At 34.2% G+C, this 22,560-nt stretch overlaps 1 protein-coding gene across 1 annotated transcript in view; it reads right to left on the bottom strand.

The window, feature by feature from the left end:
* Positions 1–22,560, bottom strand: part of LOC105288825 (protein unc-13 homolog C) — a gene marked incomplete at its 3' end in the record, with an annotated part of 460,652 nt that overhangs the window by 142,035 nt on the left and 296,057 nt on the right. Inside the window, exons 14-16 of the mRNA XM_023527723.1 lie at positions 13,783–13,851; positions 12,049–12,138; positions 6,046–6,174 (exon numbers count right to left, since the gene is read on the bottom strand). Of these exons, the coding sequence (XP_023383491.1) occupies positions 6,046–6,174; positions 12,049–12,138; positions 13,783–13,851 (288 nt within the window). The remainder of the gene's footprint in view (positions 1–6,045; positions 6,175–12,048; positions 12,139–13,782; positions 13,852–22,560) is intronic.

Here is a 22,560-nt window from a genome sequence, read left to right as displayed (position 1 = left end):
TGGACTATTACTCAGCCATAAAAAAGGAATGTAATCTTGCCATTTGTGACAACATGGATGAACCTAGAAGGTATTATGCTAAGTGAAATAAGCCATACAAAGACAAATCCATATGATTTCACTTATACGTAGAATCTAAAAAAATAAACTAATGAACAAACAGAAACAAACTCATAGATACAGAGAACTGATGGTTGCCATATGGGAGGGAAATTGGAGAGATAGGTTAAAAAAGGTGAAATCACTTAGGAAGCACAAATTACCAGTTATAAAAGTAGTCATGAGACGCAAAGTAGAGAATAGGAAATATAGTCCATAATACTGTAATAACCATGTGCCATGCCAGATAGGTACTTAGACTTATCAGGATGATCATTTCATAAGGTATATAAATGTCTCCTCACTATGTTGTTCACCTGAAACTAATATAATATTGTATGTCAACTATAACTGAAAAATAAATTTAAAAAAGATGTTATCATATAAAGTTCCATTACGTAAGCAAGTATTTTTTGATTTCTGCTGTTTGTGAGGCACAGTGTTATATACTGAAATTTAATAATAGTAAGACAGAGTTTCTATTCTCATTAAAATCAGTGTTTACTGTGGGAATCAGACAAGCAACAAGGCATTTTAACACACGTGAAAAAATAGAGGGTATGTTTGACCACATGGCACGAAATGATAAGTTTACATTATTTTGAGAAGAAATGGAAAAGTAGAGGAAGAAAGGGCATTCTCTTGTTCTTTAAGAGTACAGACTAGAAGGTGCACATATGCCTTCCTCCACAAAGATACTTAATGCACATTTGTAAAGTGAAACATTAAAGTTAATATGTAAATTGAAGTATAATAATATGATAGGCAATTATAAAAAAATAAATCAATAAACTCTACCTTAATGTATCAGCTTAGGTACTCAAAAAGAAATACTAAACTTTAAAAATTGTGGACCTACCAAATTCCTACCAAATAATTAACATTTAGGCAGTCTAGTTCCCGAGTTACCACATGTAACCATACCCCTGTACTATTTGTTTATAAAGTGTAGTATATGAGAGATTAATGGAGATACAGTACCACGAGTGGATAATAGACATTTATGATAAATGTATACAAAGACAAACCCCCAAAGCTAATATCAAATTTATAATAGAGACTGTCTCAGAGGTTAGAGGCAGGGAGCTTTGATTTGGGAAGGAAACAAAGAGACTCTAAGAATATATATGTCATTTTCCATGGATGGATGATGGATAGATGGATAGGATAGATGGATGGATGGATAAATGGATGAATGGATGGGTAGAAAGAAGGAAAGAAGGAAGGAAAGAAGGAAGGAAGGAAGACAGAAAGACAGGAAGACAGGAAGACAGACAGATAGACAGACAAGTTGACTCTATTATATGCCAGGCACTAGTGTAGGTTCTGAGGACACCTCAGGGAACAAATGATAGTTTCTTTAAAATAAAAAAAATAAAAAATAAATAAAAATTTAGATTTGAAATGTTTTGGTTTATTCTTTCCTGAAAGAATATCTATATGAAAAGAAAATCTGTAGTCTGAAGGTTACGTTAGGAACATGAAACACCACCACCAAGGGAAATTAGTTGGATGGTCTTAACAGTGATTATTACCAAGCTAGAACACATTCATTTCACTAAGTCTACATAAAGAGTCTCTGTATTTGTGGGATGAGTAAAAAAGACTTTTTAAAACTCCAAAGTATAAATTTTAAATAGAAAAGCTGATCAATTTGATTACATGAAAATTGAGAATTTCTTATAAATGTGCACTATGGCAAAGATAAAGACAATGGATTGTGAAAAATCTTTGCCATGTAAGCTGACAAAGGACTAAGAAACACCAGAATATTAACCAACAAAAGACAAAGATTCTGTTTTGAAAAATAGGCACAAGGCAATAACAGGCCATTAATAAAAATGGTTACTCAAAAGCTAGTAAATTTATGATTCTTAAACTCATTATTAATTAAAGAAATGTAATTAGAGCATTGGGCTAGTTATAGTTTGATCTCTCAGATGTCTTTTTACAAGAAATCAATCACGTATGTCCACGTTGCCACATCTGAATTCTTAGTTATGCTAAACTGAAGAACAAGGAGCCTGGTGAGTCAAGCAAGGTAAATGCAGCTCTGTGAGTGTGAAGCCAGACTCCAGACACCACACGTCTATCTTGTTCTTCTAACTGCAACTACTTTGACTTTTCTGTTAAATCTATTTTCCATTTTTATTCCAAGCATTATTTTTATATGGCTCTTCAAAATGTCTTTGGAGAATGTATGCGCGACATTTAAATAATCAGAATTGTAATGTGTCTAACAACCTTGAAATTCTTATTTTTTGGTTTCAGGCATTAAATCTAGAGAAAACTCAGATAAAACAGAAGAAGTATAAATATTAAAATATGTCCTAATAAAGAAAATAGACATGAAGAGGCTAAGTAGCTTACCCAAGGCCACAAAACTAATTAGCAGTAGAGCTGGAATTTGAACTCAAATGTTTTGATCATATTCTTGACCATAGACTTAGAAGTAAAGCTGTTGAAGGAAATTGAGAAACATAATGCTGTTTTTACAAAATTCATTTTTTATTAATTACTTTATCAACCCTACTCCAAGTCAGGCTCAACGCTGAACACTGGGGCTACAAAGATGAAACTCACAGCCTACTGCGCAAGATGTGCCAAACAACCATTATATTATGTGCCCAACAAATTTGGCATAAGTGCACTATTAGTGACATATCAGGTTATTACAAGTGCAGAGAGCAGGAACACTTAATTCAGCTAGGAGAGGTCCTAAAGGCTTTCTGAAAAAAAGGTCAGATGAGCTAGAGTTAGCCATGAGAGTGTTTGGAGAAGTGAAGCAACTTTAGGCAGCTGAAGACAATGCAGACGAAGGCATCATGAAGTGTAGTGCACTGAATCATAGAATGTAAGGTGGAAATTGGTTGAAATAAGAAAAGATAGTCAGAATTCAGACGTTGGAGGACTTTTGAGTAATGGCATAGAGTTTGGACTTAATCCCATGATTAAATGGAGATTATATAGTTAAGACAGTCATATAAACATGGATATATTTTAAAGATAGTTTGGATGGTAGGCTGGAAATGGATTTAAAGGTCTATTAGTCAAAATAAGTCAATTTGTGCTGTGGTATTAAATAAATCTCCGAATCTCAGTGAGTTTCTCAATGATGGATTATTTCTTAAATATCCAAAGTCAAACTAGCTGGACAGTCCTCCTCCATCTGGTAGCGGTACCATCTGGAATGTGTGTCCTTCCAGGTTACTGAAGCAGAAATGGGAGAGCTGGAAGATATTGCAGGATGTTTTAAATGTTTGGAACTAGGTGTGGCTTTCGCCAAATCCTCCCATATCTCATTGTCAAAGATCCTGCAACATGACCCAGAACAACTGCAAGAAACTTCAGGCAAGCACTGAGTGTCTACCACAGGATAGAGCACTTATTTCCGTCTTGTTTATGACACGCTAAATATATCTGTATATTCTTATTGTGTTGTTTGAGAAAAAAATGGTTTATTCATCTATTCAATTCATTCAACAAATGCTTTTTTGAGCATCTTCTATGATCCAGGCACTGTCTAAGCACTGGGGGGACTGTGTTTTTCGTGTTACTTTCCCGTGGGTAAACTCTTATTTGGCTCTCCACTCACGTGATAATATGTGCCCTCAGAAATTGAGGGCAGTTAATATGTATGGCGTGAGGAAAAAAAGGTCTTCACTTGAGCTCCCAGGAGAATGGAGTTGCAGTCAACTGAGGGAAGTGAGCCTTAATCATTAAAACTGTTCCAGGATGCTTATAGAAGGGCTCTAGGAAATATTAGTTTCCTAAATTATGCATATCCAATGGACGCTTCCTTTAGAATTTCAAACAATAACAATATTTATAAAAAGCCTTTTTCTTAGATTTAAAGCTTAGCTCCAAACATTCCCCACACTGACAAAATTTCATACAAAATCTATAGATCTATCTACCCATAAAGAAAACTAGTTGGTTGTCAAATAATGTAAATTTTTTTTTTGGAAAGTCAAGTCAGCAAATATTAAATTACATTACATTCATTGTGATGTAACAATTTATTTACTTTTTGTTAGGGTCATGTTTGCTTTATGGGAACTGCCCATATTCTTATATCTCATAGAAATCAAATTATTATTATTATTATTATTAATTATTATTATTACATTAGAAAGACACTAAGTAAGTTATGCCACTTTACCTTGGTGATTTGATTCATCCACTGGGTGTGAATTAGCAAAACAGGAGCTCATATTTAAGTTGGACTTTGATGAAGGCAGAGAATGAGAGAAGAACGTTTTAGGTATACAGGACAGGTTACATAAATTCATGGACATAAAACAGGATGGTCGACTCAAGGAATAGACTTTTGGGACCATGAGAGGGGACTGATCTGGGTTTGGAGTTGCAAGAAGTAGGAAATTGAGGCTGTTAAGGTCTGGGAAGATTGTTTATGAAATTATGTATAGATAATTTGTATGATATAATAAAGGTTTCAATTTTATTTTTTAGATAAAATAAAGAAAATGATGTTGAAAATGTAGAATTGAAAGAACCTGTGGGAAGAAGATAGATAGTAGAGAATAGATAAAGGGAAGCCATTAGAAATCCACCTAATGGAAGAGCGTAGTGAGAGACAATTTAATTCTAAGAAATCTCAGAGAACCAAGTTTCTAAGCTAGAGCACATCTAGCGCGAATTACAAGCTAAACAAACTATGAACGAAGTATGTGGTTATATATTGTTTTGTTTATACAATGACAGACATCAGCTTTAATTTTTTTTTCCTATTAGGCTAAGGAATCAGTGACTCCAGAAAGATTTAATGACATAAGAAACCTAACTTGAAACCCAACTGAAAAGAATCCCACTTGCCTTCATTCAAAATATGCTTTCTAGAATCTGCCTCACTCAAGTAACTAGGAAGTTCCATAAGTAATTGCAGTTTTCAATATCTACAGGAGCAACTGCATTCTTCAGAGAATAGATAGGCAAAAGATACATTTAAGAAGCCTTCCCCAAACACCAGTTTTATAGAAGTAATACCAATATATAAATCAGAGCATGCATTAGAAAACTTCGATGAAGTAGAAAGACAAATATAAAGAGAGAAGTAATATGTGAAATCACAGAACCAACAAAGGATTAATATTCATAATATAGTTTAGGATTTTTCACAAATTAATAAGTAAAATATAAGCAAGCCAAGAGAAAACTCAGCATAAGATTAACAGGCAGTTTGCAGAAAATAAAACTGAAGTGTTCACTGAGCACATGTGAAAAGATATTCAAACATACCTATATTAAAATAGTGTTCTCGCAAAAAAAAAAAAAAATAGTGTTCATCTCTGAAGGAGGAAGATGGGGGGAGGAATAGAACTTGAAAGTGCAAAGCGAAATGCCATTTCATGTATTACATTTAATGCCTTTAAACAATAAAAAGGAGAGCAAATATTGCTAAATGTTAACACTGTCATGTAGGTAGTAAATATATGCATGTTTGATTTAGTTTCTGTATTTTCTTTTATATTTCAAAATATTTCTTAATAAATTTATATGCTATATGTGACAATTTTACCATCTTAGTCTATAAAAATTTCTCCAACTACCACTTTTATGAAGTAAAATGATAAGGTAAGCAGTATAAAATAGGGGCAGGAGTTAGAATCCTAAATCTAGTCCCAAATCTGCCACTTGACCATTGTGTGACTTTGAATAAATCACTTTATTCTTCTAAAACTGACTCCATACCTGAAAAACTTGAAAAATAATAAAGTTACTTACACCTTTACTACAAAAAGTTATTGTAAGGAGTGAAATATTTTATGTATATAAAAGTGATGTTCAAATGTAAAGAAAACATTTGAAAATTCTCAAAGCCAACAGTTAACGTGAAATTAAATGAACATATTTTCCCATTTATTGTCATTTTAAATCTATGGAAACGGACATTAGAAAACAAAGTAGACACATATCTCTTCTTACCGGGTCTATTAGCTGGGAATAGAGTTCATGGCAATTGTCAAAAATGTACTTGTACGTAGAATCCAGGCAAGCTCTGACACAGTCCTTTACCACCATGCTGGCCTTTGGTGGGCTTTGTAGTTCCAGAACCTGATGGACAAATTATTTTCTTAAATTCAAAAGTAGAACATTGTAATCCAGTGTAAACAAGTCAAACAATACTCAATAAATGCTTTTAGTTGATTTTTCTATGTTCAGGAAAAATGTGGTCTTAGAAATGTTTTAAATGTGTAAATATCCACTTTAAGTTTCTGTTATGACAACTCAGTGAAAATGATCATAGCTGTAAATACTCGAACAGAAAAACTTAAAGTGACCTATCATATCATTCATTCATTCATTTATTCCAGTCATTCAACAAATATTTATCACCTATTATATATCAGACAATGATGATACTGCAATGAACAACAGAAATCTATTTCCTCATGGATCTAACTTCTAGTAGATAATAAATCAAATATATTATGTGATGATATATGTTGAAAACAAAAATAAAACAGAGAAGAGGGGATAGCAGGTAGTGGAAGAGAATTAACACAGAAGATGGCAATAGTATATGAACTCAGAGAAGTAGGAGGATGGGCCAGATGGAAAAATTTCATATATGCTATTGTAAGAACCTTAGCTTTGAGCATGGTGGACAGAAATCAAACTGAGCAGAAGAGCAAAATGACCTTATCTTTTAAAAATCTCTCTTATGCTGCCTTAAGGTGGGCTATGGAAAAAATGAAAAGACCAATAATGAGAATAGTGCCATAATCCAGTCAAGAAAAGACAATGCTTAGACTATAGTGGTAACCTAGGAGCTGTTATAAGAAACCATATTATGACGATTTTGAAAGGAAGAGCTAACAGGATTTGCTGACTCACTATGATTGGTGTGTGTGAGAAAGGAATCAGGACTCCAAGGTTTTAGCTTGAGTTACTTGTACAGTAGAGTTGGCCAAAACTTAGGTCAGCAAGGCTGTGCTTGAGAGAGCACAAGCTCAGTTTTGGACAAGTTAAGGTTGAGAAGATTGTTATGCATACAAGTAGATTTCAAGTAGATATCTGGGTAAATAAGTCTGGAGTAATGGAGATGTTTGGGCTAGAGAGATAAATTTGGAAACTATTAGCTTAGAGAAGAATTTTAAAGAAACAAGACTAGATGAGCATGGTTAGAAAAGAGAATAGGTCCAAGGAATAAACCTGGGTAATTCCAGCCCTATGACATCAGGCAATTGAGAAAGAACAAAGCAGTGAAGACCATAAAAAATCAGTGAAAACTGGAAAAAAGCAGCCAGTGAGATAGGAGGAAAACTAAGCAAGAGGGGTGTCCTGGAAATCTAGAGAAGAAAGAATTTCCTGGAGGAAAAATTGATGAAATATATTAAGTGATACTGAACATTGTAGAATGAGGACTGATAATTGACCACTAGATTTAGCAAAATAATGGTCGGTGATTTTGACAAGATCATTTTTGTGAAGTGATGGGGTAAAAGTCTGATTAGACTTTATCAAAAAATAAGGGCAAATTTGCAAATCTAATATGTTAAAATTTCAGTCTCTCCAGATTGATCTGTATATTTAATGCAATTCCAATCAAAATTCCAACAAGAACTAACATCATCTAAACAATTCTGAAAAAGAAAAAAGGTGGAAGACTCATACTATCTAATTTTTCAATTTGCCATAAGGCTGCAGTAATGAAGACAGTATGGTAATGGTGAAAGTTTATACAATCGAACAGTATAGAGTTCAGAAATAGAGCTAAATATGGCTAACTGATTTTTTTTTTTTACAATGATGTAAATGCAATTCAATGGATAAAAGATAATTTTTTTCAATAAATAGTGTTAGAACAATTAAACATGCATATGCAAAAAAAAAATCCTTGACTCATTTTTCACAGCTTATTTAAAAAAAAACTCTCAAAATGGAACACTGGACTAAATATAAAAAGGTAAAATAAAACTTTTAGAGGAAACACAGGAAAATCTTTTTGTGAACTTGCTTTCACCAGAAGGACTATCCATAATTAGAAAAAATTGATAAAGTAGGCTTCAACAAAATTAAAAACATTTGCTGTATAAAAGATACTGTTAGAGAATGAAAAGACAAAGAACAGACATGGAGAAAATATTAGCAAATAAAGTGCCCGACAAAAGACTTGTATCCGGATTTATAATGAATTCTTAATACTCAACAATAAGAAAACAACCTAATGAAAATTGGGTAAAATATTTCAACAGATTGTTCATAAAAGAAACTCAGATGGCAAATCAAATCTAGAAAAAATAATCAGCAATATTAATTAATAAAGAAAATTAAGATCACAATATGATATTTTAGAATGGCTAAAAAATTAATTAAAAGCATGGAAAATGCCAAGAGTCTCACTAAAAGGTGCAGAGCAACTGGAATTGGAATTTTCATATGTTGCTGCTGAGGATGCAAAATTATACAACTCTTTTGAAAAAACAATTTGGCATTTCTTGCAAAGTAAAATGTATGCTTACCAAATGACCCAAGAACCTCACTCTTAGGTATTTACCCTAGGAAAGTGAAAACTACACTAAAAAATACATATATGTGAATATTTTTAACAGTTTTGTTATAGCTCCAAACTGGAAACAATGCAAATGCCCATAGTACATACACAATATTAAAAGGAATAAATTGTCAGCATACTCAACAAGATGGACGAAGAGCCAAGGTGTTATGTTAGATGGCATATTATTTAATTTACATGATGTTCTTCTGGAAAAGGTAAAACTATAGTAGACAACAACAGACTAGTGGTTGCCAGGGAATGGAAGAGGCGTTGACAGTAAAGGAGCAGCACAAGGGAATTCTAGAGGCTTACGAAACTGTTCTGTGTGTTGACTGTAGTCAAAATTAGCAGATCTGTATAACGAAAAGTGAATTTGTCTGTAGTAAAAAAAAAAAAAAAAAAAAAAAAAAAATGGTAAGAGGAAATTTGTTCAAAACCTAATGGGAGTAAAGAAATTGAAAAGAAAATGTAAAGAGGACTTTTGAGGAGTTTTGGTGTTAAAAGTAAAGAGGAATTAGGACAGCAGCTGTAGAAGAAGGTAGAGTCAATAAACATTTTTAAGACTGGAAGATTAATAGCTTGTTTCTTGATGGAGAATGTCCAGTAGAGAAGGAAAATTTGATAATTCAGGCAAGTGAAGAGGATTGCTGAACCTATGTTTTAGTACTCAAGGAAGGATAAAATCAATTGTACAAGTGGAAAAGATGGCCTTTTCTAGAGATAACCTTTTCTAGAACAGAATCAATAGTAATAAAAAGAAGGAAGAGTATATGGACACAGATACAGGTAAGTAGGTAGATGGAGTGGGTGGTGGGAGCTTGGGGTTGGAGCTTAAGGAAGCTCTCTATCTTTGCTCTTGTTTTTTCAGTGAAATAGAAAACAAGGTCATCAGCTGGTACTCAGGATGGGGGAGGAGGAGTTGCAAGTTTGAGGAGATTTTATTTTCTAAACACTGCAAGGCTGGTGACTAAGGAATTGTAAATTAGATATATGACACTTAGGCTAAGCTATCTAGCCTCGCTCCCATTTCTCCACCCTCTCAGGAACAATGGCAGGAATCATTTGTCAGCTTGTAAACTTTTCCACTGAATCTGGACTGGGTCTCACTATCATTTTCCACACACAGTTCCAAGAGCTACTGCCGGTAGAACAAAATTGACATAAATTCTATTTATTCCAGTCACTCAATTTAATTGTGATTTTAAACCAAATAAGTTTTCATTGAACTTTAAAGAAGCTAAATGATTGTTGGCATAGTATAATTTTGTTTCCTCTCATGTTATAAAGCACCATTTGTAGTGCTTCTAGTGTAAACAATCATGAAAAAAATAAAAAGAAAATATTATTTCTAAATAAACATCATAAAACTCTTTCCAGGAGCAAAAATATTTAGTCCATAGCCTGCCCAGTAGTTTTAGGAAAACTTTACACGAACTGTCCTGCTAGCCAAACTATGATTGCAGAGAACTTGCTATTAAAGTAGAGGAGATACACCTAAAAAGAAATGCCTGCATAGTTTGGTAGATAATAGTTAAAAATGTTAATGAATTAAGCCATCAAATATAGTCTTATGTAGACATTGCCAGCACTAAAAACAGAAGTGGCCACAACTGGGGTAAATTTAAGAATTAGCTACTCTCCTGTGAGGAAAAAGTCAGCAAGATATCTGAGTTAAAACTGAAATGAGAAGTAAACTCCATTTCCATTTAACATTGTTAACTACTTTTTTTTTTTTAAGTACCATGTCCACTTACTTGAGAGCTTTAAGATGGATTTAATTTAAAACTAAATTTGAGCCAAATGTATCAGAATATTTTGTTTCTAGGATAATTCTTTTTCAACACACCATTTATAGGAAGATTCATTTAATTTAGGCGAAGGCACCAAGCTTAATTGATAAAGTTGAACAGTACTGTTTGAGAGAAAGGTGAAGCCTAAAAAGCTTTTGTATAGCAAAGGAAACCATCAACCAAACGAAAAGGCAACCTGCCAAATGGGAGAAGATATTGGCAAATGATTTATCTAATAAAGGGATAATATCCAAACTATATAAAAATTCATAACTAAATACAAAAATAAATAATCCAATTAAAAAATGGATAGAGGACCTAAATAGACTTTTTACCAATGAAGACATATAGATGGCTAACAGGCACATGAAAAGATGCTCAACGTCACTAATCATCCGGGACATGCAAATCAAAACCACAATGAGATATCCCTCCACATCTGTTATAATGGGTATTATCAAAAAGCCAAAAAAACAAAAAAAAAAAAAAAAAAAGTTGGTGTAAGAAAGAACACTTGTACTCTGTTGGTGGGAATGTAAACAGGCTTAGCCATCATGGAAAACAGTATCGATGTTCCTCAAAAATTAAAAATAAAACTACCATATGACTCAGTGATCTCACTTCTGGATATTCATCTGAGGAAAACAAAAACACCAATTCAAAAAGATATATACACTCCAATGTTTGTTGCAGCATCATTTACAATAGCCAAGATATGGAAGAAACCTATGTGTCCACTGATAAATGAAGAAAATGTCACAGAGAGAGAGAGTGAGAGTGAGAGAAAGAGAAAGAGAGGGTGGGAGGCAGCAGGGAAGGAGGAAGGTAGGGAGGGAGGAATATTACTCAGCCATAAAAAAAGAATGAAATCTTTCCATTTGCAACAATATAGATGGACCTAGAGGGTATTATGCGAAGTGAACTAAGTCAGACAGAGAAAGACAAATACCATATAATTGCTCTTATGTGAAGTCTAAAGAACAAATAAAATGAACTACCAAAACAAAACATAAATAGACTCATAGATACAGAGAACAAACTGGTGGTTGCCAGAAGAACAGGGGTAAGGGAATGGGTAAAATGGGTAAAGGGGATTAAGGAAGGTAAACTTCCAATTTTAAGATAAATAAGTCATGGGGCGGTGTGTAATGAACAGTGTAGAGCAGTGGTCCCCAAACTTTGTGGCACCCAGGACCAGTGCTCCTATGAGAATCTAATGCCTGATGATCTGAGGTGGAGCTGAGGCGGTGATGCTAGCACTGGGGAGCGGCTGAAAATACAGAGGTAGCTTCACTCTCTTGCCAGCTGCTCACCTCCTGCTGTGCAGCATGATTCCCAATAGGCCACAGACTGGTACCAGTCTGCAGCCCAGGGGTCGGGATCCCCTGGTATAGAGAATATAATCAATAATACTATAATAACTGTAGGGTGACAGAAGGAAACTAGACTTATCATGATGATTCCTTTGTAATGTATATTAATATCGAATCACTATGCTGTATATCTGAAACTAATGTAATATTGTAAGTCATTTACCCTTCCATAAAAATAAAAAAAAAAGAAGCGTAAAACTACACTTTACCAGGAAAGAAATGTGTTATGTCACACCAAGACAATGACAGAAATAAAATAAAGTACCTTCATCCTAAAAAAGGTGATACTTGTTAGCAGATCAACAGTTGATTTCAGGTCTTGCAGTCTTTCAGCATTGCTGGCAGGAAAGTTTTCCTGCGTAATTAGGAAACAGAAAATGGGTAAATTATCAGCATTAAGTCTCCAGTGAAAAAATAAACTAAAACTAGCTTTATGTGAAAGAAAATGAGAAGTAAACTGTATAAAAATTAAAAAAATATCTCTATGGTATTCTTACTATATTTTTATCATAAAACAGTACAGAAAGTAAACAATTTGGAAACACGCTCTTCTTAGTCTTAGAAAGCTATATTCTATTTCCACAATGCAATAAAAATATACAAAACAATGTTATTAAGGCAATGTTATTAGGTTATTCATCTTTGTTCATAAAATGGTTTTGCCACTAAAAGAGAGGAAGACAGCATATATTTGAAAATATTGTTTATAGTTTTCTCAAGATGGGTAATTTTTTTCAAAAACACTTTGAGAAGTTTTATATGTGCTACATTTACTTTGAATCCAAAATACACTTTTTAAAGTTAAAAAATTAGACTGCATTGCATAGTATCTCTCTGAAGTACTGTGGATTTCGACAAAAGGTTTCTGTTAATGAGATTTGGTGACAAATGTCATATGAAAATGCAGATGTTTTGAATTTTGGAAAAAAAAGGAAAAGGTATAATTATGAAACTGTTGGTCTAAGAAACAATTTTAACATTGGGAAATTTCTCATATTAACATGCTTTTGGATTGGCTTTTTAAAGAGCTACTGGGGAAACCACAGGTAACTTTTAGCTATTCATGAGTTAGAGCAGAGTTGAGTGCCTAAATGACAGCAAATGAGGTAAACTCAAGGCCCTTCTTGCCTTGCAGTAACTCTTTCATTGGATGGCATAGCGGTTCTCTTCTCGTAGTGTTGGCTTCAGTTCCAATATGAAAGATGAGTTTGACAAAAGTTGGTATTATAATTTCCAGAAACATGCAATTAAGATATCCATCAATAAGACACTAAAAAAATGAATACAGGAGAAATATCTACGTGCAGATATAAAAAGATGTTCAGGATAAACTGTTAAAGAATACAATAGTTATTGCTATAATTTTGTTTGTAATTTCAATTTGTACCTAATTTTTTGTAACTATTTTATGACTAAAATTATGTGTGTGTATTTACACTTACACACACGTGTGAATATTTGTGTGTGCGTGCATTTGTGTATGTTTCACCTGGAGGTGAAGTACAGAATTGCTGACAATGAACTCTCGGTGGACAGCTTCAAAAAAGCACATTCTACTGATCTAGAATGAGTGTGTTAAGCAGTAAATCCAAGTAGGAATCTCAAAAGCTGTGGAAATATCAGGATATCTCAGTTACGAAGGATGAGCTTTCAAGATTAGGACTGGGCCACATGTCTACTTCATAAATTAGCTGAGGGCCACTCAACCTAATGGTTATTAAAATAATTATAAAAATTAAGCTACACACATATACACATACACACAGTACTGTTGTAGGCTTATGTGTGGCAAGGTACGTAAACAAGGGACATCTGCTTGCTTACTTAGGGGACCCTTGTAGTGACCCTAAGTAACAAGCAGACACTAAGTAGGACTCAATATCCTGTAATCAGGATTTTTACTTTTCTATTACATAGTGAATAATTTTTTATACTATGACAAGAAATCTGAGCCAAACACAATATTTTACAATATTCAGGCAAATAATTTTGCACATACCCTATACTTTGACAGGTCAATCCTTAAAGAGTTGTGCAACTGGTCCAGTAGTTTTATAAATTTTTCTCTCTGTACAAAGAAAATGCAAAATTGGTGAATGTAAATAAATGGTCATTCTAAATGTAATCTTTACAAAATTTTATGAGTTATTGTCCCCATTTTATAGAAAGGAAGATTCAAATATATCAATGACTTGTCCAAGATCATAAAGCTAGTGTGACATAGCAGTAATTTGAACTCAGTCCTCTTCGACACCAAATTCGCACTCTTTCCAATAAGTCACACTGCTTCTCTGTGATGAATGAGAAAGTATCCAGAGAATTATGTTTTGTAGAAAGAGTCCAGACAACTGAATTGCCACTGTACTGATTCACAGCAATATGACTCAGAAAGAGAAAATATAACTTACCTCTCATTCTAACCCCATACAAACACCCCACCACCCCAGAAATAAATGATAGTTTTTATACTTCTCCCACCTATGGATGTGAGAACAGCTGTTGTTTTTTCAAAAACAATTTCAAAAAGCATTTTCCTTTTGGCAACAAGTATAGACTTCATAATCTGAAAGGATCGATTGCCTTTAAACATTTATGACTAAGTGCTAAAAAAAAAAAAAATGTATAAAATTAGCAGACCAAAAATACTGATGCTTCCCTCCTGATCCTATATCGGTGTTGGACTGATCTCTTTATAGAATGATTTAAAGATGATAAGAATAAGAACTTTTACTAATAAAAATAAGGACAAAATTGTATGGATTAAATAAATTAGGTAAGGTAAAAGCATCAAAGTCACATGTACAGATGATATAGGTAGACAGTTTCACCATTCTGAGTCTCAGATTTCCAGTCAAAAATGAAAGAAAGTAGGAGGTAGGAGTAAATGGTAGTAAAAGTCTCTGCCTATATTAATATTCTATAAATATCAGATTGTACTTTGGAAGGTACTGGCAAAACTACAACTTTTTTCTAATGGTTTCACATATAAGGTATTGGATTTATGGAGTATATAGCTCTTATCCCTTGGAGCTGCTGATCTCGATTAAGTGAGCTGAGTATTAAATGGAGTTGATGAATTGTTCCTAAGTTGAAAATTTAATTATCTGAATAAACTGCCCCCATCAGGTTTATACATCAGTGAACAAAGTTTGAGTACAGCCTCTGTGTTAACCCTTATGGAAGCAATAAAGGAGCTTCAGAAATGAACCTTGTCTTCCAGAAGCTTGCCACTTGTTAGGCAGGTAAGATTCTCTAGTAAAACTACTGAAAAATACAGATGAGCTGTATTTTTATTGAGATGAATAAAAATTTAATTATCTGAATAAACTGCCCCCATCAGGTCTTAGATTTTTCTTTCCCATTCTCCATTATACCTTACCAGGAGGCAGGTGACCTATACTGTGCTTTATTGCCCACCTATCCCCTATCCATGTGGGTCAGTAGCTCTCAATAAAAATAGAAAAATAAAAGAGCTACTACAACCATGAGTTTAGGCCACAGTAAAGTTAATCTTGCAATCATCGTAAAAGTGAATGTGTTCACGTCATACCTCTGACCTCTTTATCTGACCTCTGTGATTGGTACAAATTATTAAGACAGCTGACGTGACCCTAGTCGACCATGCTATGGCTCAAATCACTGGCTCTGTTATGTACACTGAGACCAGCTATTCTGGTTGTCCAATATCCACTCTTCCACTCTTCCTTACTATTAGAACTTCATGAGTCAAATGTATCCATTAAGAAATTTCTCCCTTCCCAGAACTCTTTTCTTCCAGGAATGGCCAAGTAGCATGGTGTAGGCCCATGAGATGAATACAGCTTATTAAAGAGAATGGACTCAGCTGGCATATTATCAATGAATGATTATTTGAAAAGATTCTAAAAGAGTGCTTGCCAGGCAGTGTTTGTTGTATTAGAATGATACATAATTTTGTGTCAGGTTTTTGTTGTTGTTGTTGGCTTTTTTTTTTTTTTTTACATTTGCCCTTTGTGTTTCTCTCCTTTTCCCATCTTAAACTCAGCCTAGATAATAGGAGGTAAAACAGTCACCCTGTGGCTATGAGATGAAAAGCTAAACAAATGGTAAGAATGTTGGAGCAAGAAGCTAGAAACAGTCCCATATCTCACTCTCGCCATGTCCACCCACCCTTTCAAAAAATTACAATTCTGAGCAGTGACACTGGCTTTGAATTTTTTTATTACCTCTGAACTTAGGTTACATGGGGGAAAAAAATCTTAAGTTTGTTTAATTGAGTATCTGTTTCATGCAGACGAAGAGAATTCTGACTGATACAGATCACACATTTGGCCTTCCTACCTAGGTCTTCCGTAACTAGCTGGAAAATTTACATTCAAGGAAAATAAGAAACTGTGGAGAAAACTGCCAGGTTCGTTGTCACAAAATCTTAGACAATATCAGATGATGTGAAATTAAAAGTGTACTGCTGATTGAATTTTCATAGTGATCCTTTAAACAGCAGGATAGCTTGGAATTTAATTTTATCTTTCATATTTCTATTTAACTAGAGTGAGATTGCCTTTGCAAGAGCAGGGGAGGCCCACCGCCTGCATGGTGTGATTTGAGGAATAAAAGAAATGGTGATTAAAGAATGGCTCCCCTGAGGGTCATGCCCAGTATCAGAACGTGCCGCATTATTCCGTTCTTCGCATTGGGTAAGGACGACACATGTCTGGTATTTGGTAGTGGCCAAATCAATAACAATAATACTAAGTATTATTGGTTTTTAAAAATTTAAACATATTTAGTTGACAAGGATAATGCTAGGCCAGGGGTCAACAAATTGTAAAGAGCCAGACAGTAAATATTTTCAGCTTTGTGGTCCTTGTGACAACTATTAAACTCTGCGTTGTAGCACACCTCCCAGAACAATATATAAACAAATGGGCCTGCTTGTTTTCCAATAAAATTTTGTTTCTAGACACTGAAATCTGAATTTCATATAATTTTTATGTGCCACAAAATAAGTCTTCCTTTGATATTTTTAAAAAATAATTTTAAAATGTACAAATCATTTTTAGCTCATGGGCCATATAAAACCAGTTGGTGGGCCAGTTTTGGCCCATGAGCAGAGGGGAGATTTTGAGAAGGGGAGGCAGTTGCTACTTTACAAGTACACTCTTAGTCTCTCTAGGATGCTGGGAACTGTGAAAGGGAAAACTCTTATAAGGAAGGGGTATAAAAACCTCTGCACCTTCCTCAGCTTCTCTCTTCCATTCCTTTCTGAGTATTACTCCAACAGCAGGGGTAAATTTAAACCTGAAGGTAATGATGCTTAAGATTTGGGGACTGTCACTTGCTTAAGTTTTCCTGGGAGGGTGAGCCCTATTCATGTTTACCTGATCTTAGGTTTTTGTAGCATTTGCAAAAATAGGATAGAAATTATTCTGACCTGGACAAGCGAATTGTAAAATCTTCTTTTCTAAAGCATACCAAAAGCAGTCATTGAATAACAGAAACATTTCAAATAGAAGTAATGCATAGACTATTTTGATCATTTTTGATGATTAACATTTATCATATGAACATGTTGGTAATTTATTTCTTATTGATTTGCAATTAATGCTGATACCAACAGAGATACCATAAAATTATACAATGCCATGTAATGATTCTATTAATGACAAACAAATTAATAAATGTTATTAATTCAAAGAGTATTTAAAGAGTCATTTTATAGGCAAACTAAAAAAGCACTGAGATGCTATCTTTCACTGACCCAGAGAGCTTCCTGTTTCCCTCAGTTTGACTAGACTTTAGTCATTCTTCCTGACTCTAGGTCCTGACCTCCTTTCATTTTTAGAGCATGTTCTTTAGAAAATTTATCCTTGTGAATTCTTTCTCTGCCTCTTTAAAATGTAAATTTTTTTTAAAGCCTCTTGCCAGTTTTACAACCCAGAAATGTCTTCCTAAGCACCTGGGAGCCACCGCTTTGAAATGTATTCACCAGAGAGATAGCTCCTCAATCTCTCAACCTCTGTGGGAGGATAGAAGACTAACTTCCATGGGTGTCAATTACTGAATACAGATGCCCTACTCTCAGAAAAAAACACACTGGCAAACTCAGTTCAACATACTGGACACATCCCATTGATCGACATTTCTCCTAATATCTTCAGGTACTTTTCCTCTAGCTTATTCTAGACGGTAAAAAATTCTATCTCTTGTTTCAGTGGAGTAGAGCTCAGAGTGAGCTCTCTCCCTAGGGCAATGGCCTTAAACAGAATCTTCCTTGACTGTTTAACTTTGCTGAGTGCAATTTTTGCTTTGACACCACACATGAAAAACTCATAATAAATATTTTCCCAAATTTGATGAAAGGCATTAAAATGTATGTGGCATTACCAATGCATTATAAAAGTAAAAGAAACTTTTCTAAAGTATCGATTTAAAAAGTTTGGTCAGTTCTGCTAGGAAAAAGTGAATTATCTTTTTTTCCAATAAAAATGATATTTGAGAGTTTTTGTCATATGAAAAAGCAATCCAGCATCTATACCCAAAAACTACAGAAAAAACTCTTTATTGAGGTGTGTCAGGCAGTCAACAAATAAAAATATTATGTTTTTCAGGAATTCATAATGTTTGTGGAGTTTGCCTTATTATAATAATTTATAATCCCTTGTGATTTATTTTTATTAGAAATATTAATTTTACATCAAATTTTTAATTGACAATTTTGTATTCTTCTTATTAAAAACAGTCTCATAAAATTGTACAAGGTTTAGGCAGCACGAAAACTAGATCCCCCTCTTCCAGAACTAATTACTTGGCAAGTCATAAAGAAACAATCTCTTCCAAAATGTTTCTCACATTCATTCTCTCCTTTGTCACACTTCATTTTCTCTAAATTACTGTCCAGATGTAGCATCACTTTGTCTTGCCAGGGCTAGCGTATCAGCCTTCTTACTAAATTTCCACCTAGTCCTCCTGTGTTCAATACCAAGAACTGGGTTACTCATTCCTCCTTTCTTCAGTGTGGCTTTCTGTAGTTTTGAGGCTAGAAAACTACTCTATTTCTCGAACTCTTTTGCAGATAGGTTTCTGCAATTATCTTAGTTTATGCCTATTAGATATATGTGTGCGCTGCTACCTTTGGAAAGTAGCCATGACAAGGAGTCCCATTTCTTTCTTCTTGATTTTATTTTTGCTGCTAAGTCCTGGAGACATTTGCTTCTCAGTCTCTGATCACTAGCTTTGTGGTTTTTAAAAAGACAGTTGCATTGGCAGTAGAAGCAGCCTTCTGATTCTTCATCTTCCTGACAGTAAGAAAGCTCATAGCTTCCCTTGCAAATAAGTTTCACTGTGATATTTTAGGAATTATTACAGAAGGATCCTTTTCCAGTCCTTCAGGTAATACTGTAAGCATCTAATTCCCTGTGCCAAATCCCTTTCTACTTAAAGCTGCCTGGATGGGTTCTATTACTACAAATGAACTCTGTCTGATAAACAAACTCTCTCTCTCTTCTATAATATTTCTCTTACAGAATGATCTTTCTAAATCGAAAATTCTATCAAATTATACTCTATTCCTCAAGAATGAAGTCCAGACATCTTAGTGGGCGTTAAAGACTCTCAAAAATTAATGTTAACCCAATAACACAGCTTCCTCTTATACTTGTTTCTTTGATTCTGCCATATTCAGTAGGCAGACTACCTTATACAAACTTCTTTAAATTTATTTTGCATCTTTACTTCCCTAGTCTTTACTCACATGTCTTCCCAGGCCTAAGGCAGTTTTTCTACTACTTCTTAGACTTCGAAAAATATTACTCATCCGTAAAAGCTCTGTTCCTTTTGTCAAGCTTCCTTGAGCCCCTGAAGTCCTAGAATCAATAACTAGGTTTTCTTCAGTCTCAAAGCAAATATATAAGTATAAATTCCTTTGCACTTAATTTGAGAGAGATCTGTGGTTATTATTATGCATAGTTATATGACTACCCCATTAGAGTATAAGCCCCTGACAGTAGAGGTCAACATCTTTTAGTGCCTCCACTACCTGCTATAGTGCCTTACATGAGGTGTCACATACATGCATTTGAATAAGTGAACAAAAAAAGCCATTTGTAATGCCAAAAAAATGTTTATTAGTGTGTTTGTTTTTGCCTGTACTGCCTGTGTCAAAGAGGGTGTATGTGCTCAAGAAAAAAAAAAATATTGAGCTAGATTAACATCACGTTTACTAATAATGTACTTGCTCTTTTTGTCTTAAGATAACTCACTAAATACATTTCCTAAAGACTTTTTACTGAAGTTGAAATATCGACCCCCCACTTCATGGAGTTTTCTTCCTTTCCAACCCTTGATCTACCCATGGTGTTTTCAACACCCATGGAGATGTTCTATCCAATAAAGTTCTTTGATCTTCTTGACTCCAAACAACTTCACACTCAATGGTGTGCTGCTAAATCATCTCTCCAAAAGAAGAAACCCTTGATATTTAGCATTTGTCAATTTCCATGATGTGAGTACTCTCCATATTTCCAGTCTCAAGGATGACTTTGTTCAACAACCAGTTTGCAATATTTCTGAAAATTTGGTAATCACTCATTGTGAGCAGGTATAAAGCAGCTCTAATACACCACTGTTCTATGCTCAATTTTCAACAATCTACTCCCAGAACTACGTCTTAGACTTTAGACTTCCTCTTTAAAATCTTATAAAATACAATGTTCCTAACAAAATCTTTTGTTCTTCTCTTTCTCTCTCTGTCATGGTGTCACTTATCACCAGACCCCATGGTGAATCACTTCAACTTTTCTCTTGATGTGATAATCTATATACTAACTCCTTTACCTTTTCATTGCTTTTTCTGCAAAATTTCAACCTAGAGTCAATCCAACCATCTGCTAGATCTGTTACTATATCAGTATCAGAACGCTGAGAAATTCTGAGAAAATTTCACATCCACATGAATTGTTGTGGCAATAAATTTATGCTTCCCGGTATCAAATGAGACCTTCAGCTTTACTAGGAATTCTTCTTCCATGGTAGTGAAGCATTCCTCTTTCTATTCCCTTCAGTAGCTTATCCAAACCTTTACCTAACTCCTTCAGCTCCTGCATCTATATCATAGCCCTTGTCTTGCAGATAAGCATTTCTTATCCTTGTAGACAACCATAGAAAAGATTAGGGAAATAGGGTATAGACTTCCCCGATTTTTCGTTTCCATATCAAAAGCTTAGCATTTTGTGCAAGGACTCCTACACTGTCTCCTCAAATTTCAAAATAGAACTTGTCCTTTCTTATTCCAAAGAATGTGTGTCCTTCTGTCTTCTCCACTGCACTTCCTTCTTTCTCCTCTGGGATGTTACTGCATCACTTATTCTCCATCTGATAAGTGTGCAGCTTCACTCTTGCAAGTAATTTCTTTCCTAACGATTTATAAACACGTTTAAATTTATCCTATTAAATAATAAAAAATGTCTACTCTACCCAACAATGAAAATAAAATCTGTTTTCACGACAAAACCTTCTCACTCTTGACCAAACTCTGTTTTCCCCTTCAATTCCTTAACTGAATACTCTATTTCTTCACCAACTTTTATTCTTTTTTCATAGTTTCTTATAAACTTAATACAACATAGAAATTTTTACAATTTTTGTATAAATACAAAACAAAAACAACAAAATAGTGGTATCCCACCAGGTGGTTGCACCACTGGCACTTTAGTGCCTTTTCTTTCAGTCCTATTTATAAGAGATTTGTATCCTTTTTTTTTCATTTATCATTGTGTCATGGGCATTGCTCAAATATATAAACTTGTCCTTAAAAACTTGACTTTTAACAATTGTGTTATATTTGTGAATAAACGAACTCACTTTACACAGTAATTCATCGATGCCATTCATTGAGATTGCTACGAAATTATACTTCAACTTCAACTGCTTCATTAATTACCAAATCCCATGGACTCATTTCTTTCCCCATCTTAATTGAACATTTTGTGACAGCTGATGTTATATACTCCTCTTTTCTCAAAATAGTTGACCTTGTCTTTCATAATATCATATTATTATTTTCATTTAATTTCATTAGCTATTTTCCTCAGCAAACTGCTTGCCTTTCCTCTCCATACCCAAGGATTCTGTCCCTTTCACTTTATTGTTAAACAATTTCATCCAAACCGTGTCCTCAAATAACACCTGTATGGAAAAAGTCTGAATTTGTAAGAGTAATGGTTTCTTTTCTTAAATATTTGTTTCATAATCCTCATAGGTTAAAAAAAAATAGCTTTGTATACTGGCTTATTTTTTGGAGAAAAGTGTCTGGGTTACCCCTTTGAAAAGGATAAAGAAGAGCCAATATAATGGTGTTCCTAAGTCACAAGTGACAGTATCAGCTTCAGAAATCAGGTAAAGAAGAACTTTAGGCCCTAAAGTGGAGGTGTGGGAGATATTACACTTAGATATATTTGACTGTGCAGATAGCATTATTTTCAATAGGTAAAGTATGGTAACGTTTGCATACCAACTCACATTTATCAAGATGTAGTTTGAAGAAAGCTTTTTGACTCTCTTCTATAATAAGCTATTTGATTTAAAAAATGAAGTTTGTTATAACCATGTTGCCACTGAAACAATGAAAAGTACTGAAATTAATTTGATTTCTCTTCTTTAGGTCAGCATGAAGTAAAGGAGCATGCTATCTCCTTTTCCTCCAGGTAGCTTTTATGGTGGATATTAATCAAATATACACATCTTCTTTCTCAGTGGTAAAAAGCCTCAGTGTTCTACAAAGTTGGCTTATTCTGTACAA

The sequence above is a fragment of the Pteropus vampyrus genome, unplaced genomic scaffold, assembly GCF_000151845.1.
Source record: "Pteropus vampyrus isolate Shadow unplaced genomic scaffold, Pvam_2.0 Scaffold19, whole genome shotgun sequence".
Taxonomy (NCBI): domain Eukaryota; kingdom Metazoa; phylum Chordata; class Mammalia; order Chiroptera; family Pteropodidae; genus Pteropus; species Pteropus vampyrus.
This window is presented reverse-complemented; position numbering and strand designations above follow the sequence as displayed.